General features: G+C 42.2%; 1 protein-coding gene across 12 annotated transcripts in view; it reads left to right on the top strand.

Moving 5' to 3' along the window:
* Nucleotides 1-9,456, top strand: part of PUM1 (pumilio RNA binding family member 1) — a 74,796-nt gene that overhangs the window by 14,541 nt on the left and 50,799 nt on the right. For all 12 annotated transcript variants that reach the window (XM_035901279.1, XM_035901280.1, XM_035901281.1 and 9 more), the window contains one exon: nucleotides 1,665-1,733. In XM_035901279.1, coding sequence (XP_035757172.1) covers nucleotides 1,665-1,733 — 69 coding nt within the window. The remainder of the gene's footprint in view (nucleotides 1-1,664; nucleotides 1,734-9,456) is intronic.

Here is a 9,456-nt window from a genome sequence, read left to right as displayed (position 1 = left end):
GTCTTGTCTTAAAATAGAAGTAAAACATAATCACAGCAAAGTCTTGACTTGGTTCTGCTGGAAATAGTGGTGTGAGTATCAGAAGTCAGGGTTAAGGTCGATGAACGTGGTGTAACTGCTTACAGCACTGGTCAGTGGCAGGGTGGTGCATCAGCATCTAAACTAGTTTTGGGGTTTTTGTTGTCCTATAAATCACCTACCAGGTATTACTGGGTTCCTTCCTGTGGCAGGCTGCGTCCAGATCACCTGCTGTGTCTTCAGTGGTGACACGACTAAACACTGCGAGTTACAAAGAGCCCATAAAGAACCTCAGGGAATAGATGTGGGTTAATCATGCATAAGTGTTTCACAAACTATTACTCCTGCTCTAGCAGAAAGGTGTATCAGATCTGTTGGGTTGCAGGGATTACGTAAACATTGCGGAGACGTGTAGTATTGCTTATGTGCCATCGTAAGTGTGCGTGGCTGTTGCAGTAAGTGCTGCTTTGATATAGGTATGTTATCTGAGGAGGGCAGTAATCTAGTCTGAATCCCAGCACATGGTTGAACTTCTGTGCTTTCTCCTCAAGTCCATAGTTGGGGTTTTTTTCTTTGCTTCTGCACGTGTGCTCAGTGGCTGCATCTGTAAGGACTTGCCTGAGTGAGATTTGGGAATGAGAATCAGAAGTGTTTTCTTGCATTTTTCAACAGATCTGGCTTACTTGGCTAACAGTTTTAAATTGCTGCTTTTTTATGTTTTAATTGAAACAATTGTCATCAAATCATGATCCAAAGCAGAAGCAGAAAACAGCACAACTCCCCAGGTGAATGTATAGCTACAGGTCGTCTGGGTGAGCGAGGCCAGTGTTGCCTTCCCAGCCATCCCCTTGCTCCCGCAGTGCCTGAGCTCTGCCCTGCGTGAATCTGGAAGGGCAGCTTCACCAGTGCCTTTCCCTTGCACGCCTTGCCTTAGCTGGCAAGCCTTGGGGCCCCCAGCATAGCCACGGAGCCACACACCGGCAACCTCTCGGGAATGAGGAAAAGGCCTCACCCGATCCAGGGCTTTCTTAAGGTGTTTTTCACCCCAGCTTCTGCTTCTGGATTTCCACTTTGCGACATCGTTGTGGGTACAGTAACTAAAATTGGCAACCGACCTTAAGGCATTGCTTGCTCTCTTTCCTTCATCCTCTGCCCTCTGTTTCAAATGGTGCTATTTAATTTGATTTGTGTTTTGTTTCTACCGTTGTGTATTTCATATCAAAGTAACTTGAATATAAATCTGCCTGCTCTATATGAGAGTCTTTGCTTGATTTTCACCTGAAAGGAAACGATGCTGACTCGCTTGCTTATGCATTGGTGTTCTCACTTGAAATCATGCAGCTCACTATGAAATATTAGTCTCTGCAATACACTTAGCAAAGGCAGTTGTGTTAGGCTTTGTGTGTCTTTAAAGTAATTGCTAGTTTTTCCTTTTTTGTGCGTGTATAAATCTTAACACTATAGAAGTTGTAGCTTCTGGGAGTCTTAAAGGTAAGTCATCTTTTGGAGCTCACTAACCTTGTTATATGCTGTAATATGGAATGTAGCTCTCAGTCTGTATCAAAAATTGCTATAAACTAATATATTATTAAGAAAACCAAATACAAACATTTCCTCATGTGTTTTTCTTACCCATCTATAAATAGGTACGTTCCATGGATGAACTGAATCATGATTTTCAAGCGCTTGCTCTGGAAGGACGGGCTATGGGAGAGGTAAGTGAAAGGCCTGTAGAAAAAAAAATTCTGTGTATTTTGGGGGGAGGAGGAAAATAACAGTTTTTGAGGCTGCTGGAATGATTCTGTTCTCCATTATGACTGCGAAGCTTGTGTGTGTGTGTGCGTGCTTTAACAAAATAAAAACCTGTCAGGCTGGAATACATCTTAGTAGGAGGAACAGCTAAGCCCTCCACCTGTTGTATCATCAAACAGTAAAATGGTGGTTGTAAAAGAACAGTTAGAAATATGTCTTGTGACAAGTGTTACAATACTTGTAGCATGTTTATTTTGGGATCCAGTGATCTCAGACCCCATAATATTGTGGGTTTAGTTGTCTGTCATTGTCTACTGCCCTGTTTCCACTCCTGGCCACCTTTTGGCTCTTGTCATAAAGCACAGGACTGTGTTTAACATTTAAAGTAGCTGGGCAATGTAATCGAGGGCTGCAGAACTGATAAGTGCTTCGGACAGGTCAAAGGACCAAGCAGGAGTTGTCAGATAATGGGCCCTTCAGTTCTAGCTTTGTAGAAACCCAGTGAGAGTTATTTTCATCTCACAGTGCAGTAAGGAGGTGGCAGATTTGGGGGAAATGGCCATTGGTTTTATTTGAAAAGAAAATTTACGTATCTCTAGGGTGACTTGAAAGAATAGCGAGTTACTGTAGTTGGCTGTGTTAGGTTCCTGAAACTTGGATGTAAACACTTCTTTTCCTTGCCTCATTCCATTTTCCTTTATAGTCAGTCCCTTTTAGAGGTTTGTGGAAGAACAGAGATGAGAAAAATCATGTCTTGTAGAAGGATATTAACGTGCGGCAGGTCAGCTTGATACAGGTCGGTTGTTTTGGAGAGCCTTCCTGTTTGCGTTCCTCTCTGTCAAGTTCAGACCAGTTTATTTTCTCCACGTTCAATCCATCCTGTCTCTGTTACCTAGTTTATGAGCCAGGTTTTTTTTTTAAAAAAAAAAAGGTCCCTAGGACCCCAAAATTGTTGTTTTGGAGACGATGGCAAACCAGGATTATTGTGTGGTGGGATTCATAAAAAGGTGCCCTCCCTCAGGTGAAAGACCTCAGGGAATTCATGGTGCTTGCAGCTTCGCTTCTCTCTTCTCCTTCCTTCTCTGGAAGATTGTAATACTGACTTTCATTTTAATTTGACAGTACTTGATAGGAAAATCTCTGTTTCTCTAGGTTATATTAACCTTCATTGAGACTATTGACTAAGAGTAAATGAAAATGATTTACAAAGGAGAAAACATGACATTAAAATTCTGTCTAAAGCTGCTGAAAAACAGCTGATGTGCCTCCATATGAAGCATGCCAGTGGAATGACGGGGGTGTGAATGTTCTGTGAATGTTATTTTTTTAACACCTCACTTGAGCAAGACGTTCATTTTCAGATCTAGAGCATATAGAGCGTACAGGCTCTTTGAAGGCCAGTTAAGAGTAAGTACAGCACTTGTTTTTAAGTGGCATTAGGTCATGTTAGCTTAAATGCCTGAAGGCATTCCTAAATATGCTGATTTTTACCAACTCTTAGTTTATTTAGCCTTTTCTTGAGAGAAGTGAATTTGGGTTTGGTTTTTTGGAGGATGTGAGGTTTGCCTTCCACTGATGACTCGCCTCTTTTCCCCACTTCTCCTCCTTGTAACAGTGACGTAGAAAGTTTGGAGACTGGCATCCTCTTGTCACTGGGCTTTTCCACATGCTGGTGTGTGCGTGTTTTTTCAGGAAAGGTGACATTTCACCCTTCTCTTAAGGCTAAGATGCTGTTTCTTGTTTCTTTTGGGGTTTTTCATCCTCAGTCCCATAGTTTCTTTTCTTTATCTATTGAATTTTCTCTCTGTTTCCTAAGGTATTTCAACATACATCCAGCTGGCTGATTTAAGGTACTATGCAAACTGATATCCCCCCACAGGATATGCATATTGGTTTTCAAGACCATGTTCTTCAACTGCGGGCTTTGATTTTGTGCAGCATGCCCTCTCTGTTGTTTAGATGCCTTAGCAAGGCACTGTTGGTTTCCTCTCCTCCTCCTGGAATGTCAAGGAAGTTCATGGAGAAAGTCAGTGTACTAAGAAAAAGCTTAAGTCTGAAAAAAATGAGGAAAAGAGCGAATTTGATTTGTATATCTTGTGTCTTCTGAGCCTTACCTGCGCGAAGTGTCAGTAATCTCATACTCAGAGTTGATAGTGGAAAACCTGGAGGAGAAAGATGCGGAGAAGAGTGTTTACACATTTAGTGTATCTTCTAATCTTCTTGTTTTCTTGCTTCTTAGTAAGCAACTTCATCATAATTTTAGTGATTTTAGGAGTTTGTGCCTCTGAAGACATCAGACTTTTTTTTTTTTTTTTTTTTTACAGGGTACTGTCAAACAATTAAATCTCTTATCTGCATTTTGACATCAGGGTAGATAATATTTGGTGATTAACAGATACCCTAATCTGGGAAAATGAAGACTAGTTTTAAAAAAACCCTACAACTTTCATCTGCCTTGTGGCTGTTTCCATCTTCAAAATCCCACTCTCCTCCACTGCAACCAGCCTTGTACCCCCCTAAATCTATGTGTGAATGGACACACAGTACTTTCTCAAGTGTGAGATTGAAAAGAGCTGCAGAAACCCTTTTGCTCCGCTCTAAAATGGAAAAGATTTGGGCCGTTGATAGTGAACACGGTCGATAATGTTGCAAGTAGCCTTCTAAAAGGGGTATCTATTCTCCCCCTTTTTTAGCACTTTGTCCAGGTTGTTATTTATAACGAAGGAGCCTTACTACAAGCCATGTAAGCATAAAGAAATCTTCACTTTTTGTATCAAATGCCCCTTCTCAGCATATGTCGAACTGGGAAGTAATAAAAAGCAATGATGTATAGCAGTTGGTGAGGGAAGGGAATGGTGCTTCAGAAGTCGCACGTAGGGGCCAGTGGGTTTTGCTGCTTTAGCCCATAGACCAGAACACGTCCACGTTGTTTGTGCTGCCTTCCGAGGGCTTTGATCACACAGCAGTGATCCTTATCTGAGGCTTGACATGAGCTATGTGAGCTCTCACTCTTTTTCCGGCTTTCAAGACATAGGAGCTGGATATCTGCTTTTCTTTGCTTAAATCCCTTTCATCTGTATTTTTCAATATTGAATATTCATGCAGTATCTTTTTGGGATGGTGGACAGCGCAGAGAGACTGTGAGGTGGTGTTTGCCATCAGTGCATTGCATGCATTTTGGACTGCGGCAACGTTCTTGATTTGGTAGTAGGTTATGCTGTGAGATAAGCCTTCGTCTAGAATAAAAGAGCAGCTGGGTGAGTAGCTAGCTGTAACTTAATCCGGGAGGGTGGGAGGAGGATGGGAACAGAAAGACATCAGGCAACTGGTAGGCACTTAACTTCAGAAATGGAAGGAATTGGACCAAAAACCAATGAATGGCTGGGGTAACACTGAATCTCACCCTACTCTTGAAAAGAAATGCTGGTAAGAAATATTTTCTTGTTTTCACCTGATGAGAATTTAATTCTTGCTCTCTGCTGCTGTCCACTGTGGGTGTTAGCTCTGGAGCCCATTGTAGGTGTGACTGGCCAAACAGCGAAATTGCCACAACCCCCGGCGTTCATTGTAGCAGATCTTTTAAACAGTAAAGGCTGAAGTGATAGGTGGTTTACCACGTCTGCATTTGTCCGCTTGATGTAATTGGTTCTAGCCTAGATAAGTCCTTGCCTCTCCAGTGACCAGCGCTTTTTTCTTTAAGCAGAGTGGTTGTGACACCGGGCCTGGGCATTCTTGTGTCTGGTTTAAAAAAAAAAAAAAAAAAACAAAACAAAAAACAAACAAACAAAAAAAACCCAAACCAACAACAAAACCCAAACAAAAACCAAGCAAAAGAAAAAAAATCCCAAACTCTAAAAAAACCCCCTCACATGACTGCTTTCCCTGCTAATGATGCCTTTACTGTGTTCTCATAAATTTATGATTCATTGGCAGCTGGACTGGGGAGTATTGACAGTTTTGAATAACGTTTCTGTTCATTTTTTTTTTTTTTCTCCCCTTCAGTTTATCTAGTGCTAGCAGCATTAGAAATGGGAGGGCTGGAGCCCTGTTTGTGAAGCGTGCTGGTGCCACAGCAGCTACGCTGGCACGTCTGGGTGGCTTGGTGCAGGCTCTGAGCACCAGAAGCAGAGCAGGAACTGAGCAAGAACGCACTAGGGGACGGCGAGGTGGCCGGCTGGCCGCTTACGGCTGCGGGGCCAGTGAAATGCGGTTAGACTGCTTGACACCTTGCCATCCTGCCAAGATGGAGATTTTGTTGGGGGTTTTTTAACCTTCCCCACTATATTCCCAATAATATGATCCTGCCCCCCCCCCCCCCTTTTTTTTTTTTTTGTCCTATCATACCCTCCTGTGAGCCAGTTTAAGTCCCTGAGCTGGCAGAAAGCTGCCTGTCCTTTGGGATGGGAGAGCAAAAGCCGTCCTTGTGGCCGCTGTACAGCTTCCACTGGTGCTCCCGCTGGGATTGCTTGTGTGTGCTCAGCCTCCCTATCTTGTTTGGTTTTTTTAGATGGCAACGTTTTTTAGGGTAGATAACATCTTAGTGTTTGTAAACCTGCAGTGCTGCCCAAATGTGACTTGTAAATACACGCTTTGCCTTCTCCTACCTGTTGCTGCAGATAAAGTGACTTCCCCAACTGCACAGATGGCTTCTTTTATCTTAATATTTGCCTTGTCTGAAGGGAATCAGTTTACTTAATTTGTCTAATTCATAATCCCATCTCAGTGGGATGTATATGCACAGGCTCTGTACTTGTTGGTTGTAGAATTGCTTTTGTTGATGTGTAAGTCATCCCCTCCCCTCCTCCCTGCTCTGCTAAATTGAATATTGGCCTAGCTCTGCAAACGCTCTGTAAGAGGGCTTAGAAGGATTATATTCATACTAGATAGGGTCAATTTTAACAAAAACTGGGGAGCAAATAGACAAGTCTAGTTCTAAACTGCTGCACGTTATTTTTTTCAATTTCCAACCTGAAGAACTGGATGATACTCAAAATAATTTTTTTTTTTTTTCCCCTATTGCAACTGACAACTTTCCCTGAGGAAAATTCATAGTCTTGGGTAATTCAGGACAGATGATTACTGCCTGCTAAACCTCTAGTTTTGGTTGGAGCAGTACTTGACAGAACAAGGCCCCCCATTGCCATCTGTTACTATTGTCTATCGGTTTTTCCCCTCCCTAGTATCTGTAAATATATCCGGAATCTGTATGTAAAATAAACATTTATATTCTGTTCTTTCTGCTTATGGTACAGAGCTTCCAGTCGGAAACTTTATGCTTCTGGGGGGAAAAGATTAAACCATAGGGGCCAGAGTTGTTGTAGTTTGTGCAGTAAGGGCGTGTGTGTGCATGAGATAGTGAGTATTAGAATTTTTTCTAATCCTTGCCTGTGATTCACTGCAAAACTGTAAGAAGGTGTTGGGGTGTAGTTCCTCAGGATCTTGTTGGTAAGTGGATGTGTTTTCACCCTTAAGAAAGGGACAGAGGGTAGGTGAAACAATAAGGGGCTGAATTACTGTCAAGTTGCCCTCCAACCTGTTGTGGTAGTGACCCAGTTTGTATGGTCAGGAAAATTGAAATATTCATTTAAATGAGCAACCAGAATACAAATAAAAGCTTGCTCTCTATATTCCACTTCATAACACAGCTTGTTGTTCTGGTTTGTAAACACATATTCATATGAAGTGTTTGTTTCCTTTCAGTTAGGAGCATAGCCTGGCTTATGCAGCTGTATATGAAGTGTGTCTGAACCTGGTGTCTGCGGATGTCCCTTTCCACATCTTTAGTGTATAATTCTGTTATAATTGAGATTTGCAAGTGTTTCGTGAGACGCAGCATGCCTGTGTGCGCAAAACTGGTTTAAGGTGTTCTTACAGCAACCAGGGGGTGCTTGTGGCTGTGTTGCAAACTTTTCCCCTTACTTCCTCCAGCCCTGTCAGCAGCCAGATTTGCAGACTGTTCTTTGCAAGGGCTCTGATCAAATTGCAAGATGGACCTGCAAAGGATTGCTCTTTCTAAAGAGCAGCATTGAGGGGGGGCATGTGCTCTGGCACCGGGGGCACATGGGGGAAATACCTTTGCCTAGTGGTGCTGCAGAAGGCAAAGCATTATCAAAGCGTGACCTTACTCCCATGAATTCTGCTGGAGCTGCTGGTTTGGAAATGTGTTGTCGATTTTAAAATGGTAGAAATGAAAAATCTCATTTTGTTGCCACTGTTTATATTTCATGAGAAAGTGAGTAACTCAAAGTATTAAAACCAAGAAGGGAGGCTGAACTTAAGTGAACCTCTAGCAGCCTTCCTCAGGAGAACTAATTGCTGAACTTTACGTGTGGTTGCTTCAGATTTTAGGATTGCTTTAAAAATGTTGAGATTAGCTATTGCTGTGACTATGCTTACCAGGCAGTTGCTGAGCTCCCCGCTCCCCTCTTCTGTGCTGGTTTAGAGATGCAGATTTCCTCTTAGGCTTGCATTATGCTTAATTTTTTGCTTAAGTTCCATTTTGCCTTTTACCTTAAAGTAGAAATAAATTCCTGAAGTTCAGAATTCCCAATTGCTTGCTTATGTATATTAGGAAAACTTTTATTAATCTTTTGGAAACTCGAGCTTATGAAAGGAGTTTCATTTTCTTCTAACTAGAGATTGCTCTTTCCTTGAAAAGAAAATAGTCTGTTCTGCTCACTTCTTCTCTGCCTCCTTTCTGCAAGCCCAAGCCCCTTCTCATCTTTTATTTGAGGTGTGACTGCAGAACAGATTGTGCCCTTCTGCTCTGTAAGGTATTGTCAGAGGAAATGGGAAGTGTTTACTTGCAGCTAAAATTGTGTTTAATCGGTCTGTATTGCTTGCTTCTTCAGAATTCCTTGAAATGGAATGAGGAGGAGAGTAGTTATTTTTGCTGGGGTGGCAGCAGCGGGAGTAAAAAAGCTGCATTTTAAGAAATACGGGAATGACAAGATTAAAAAAAAGTTGTAGCACACCTGATGTGTGTTTACGTTTCTAAATACCAGAGAGCACTGACTTGGCTTTCACCTCCTCCATGTCACCCCATGGGGCAGATGGAGGAACAGGTTAGTCTGTGTGTTTTGAAATGAGTGTTGCTGATGGGAGTCGCCTGTCCTTACAGTTGTCTTGAGTTATTTTTGGGTTACATAAAAGGGGAGTGTGGTGCAAGTTTCCCTGCTTTAATCGTTCAGTTGAGAGAATCATGAGCAGTCCTACGCTGTGCTTACCATGCATTGATAAATCCTAAAGTCACCGACACTTTTCTAAAAAGTGAGTGATGTGTCTGTATCTCATCGTGTTTCTTCTGCTGGTTGCAGAGATGGAGCAGCTGGGGGAAACAGTATTTTCTACTCTGTGGTTTGAGAGTTAAAAGAACAAGTTGGGTCATGTTCTCTCAATAGGAGGAAGATGATAAAACCCTGAAGGTAGTTTAGTGCTTGGGTTAAAATGCTTTCTTCAAAGTTTAACCTTCTTGAGAGGTTTGGGTGGAAGTGACTTGCAGCTGAAAAAGACTGAAACTAGAAAGGGCTATCTTGTAGTGAAAATAGGCATTAAATGGTCTTGTTTGGACAGACTGTGGGCAAGATAGGGAGTTTGTAGGCATGGGTAGTGTGCCAAGTATGAAAGAACTGGGAGAAACAGAGGATGGGTCTTTCTGTAATGAAAAGTTCTAATACTCAAAGCCAG

The sequence above is a fragment of the Egretta garzetta genome, unplaced genomic scaffold (genome assembly GCF_000687185.1).
Source record: "Egretta garzetta isolate BGI_Z169 unplaced genomic scaffold, ASM68718v1 scaffold368, whole genome shotgun sequence".
NCBI lineage: Eukaryota > Metazoa > Chordata > Aves > Pelecaniformes > Ardeidae > Egretta > Egretta garzetta.
This window is presented reverse-complemented; position numbering and strand designations above follow the sequence as displayed.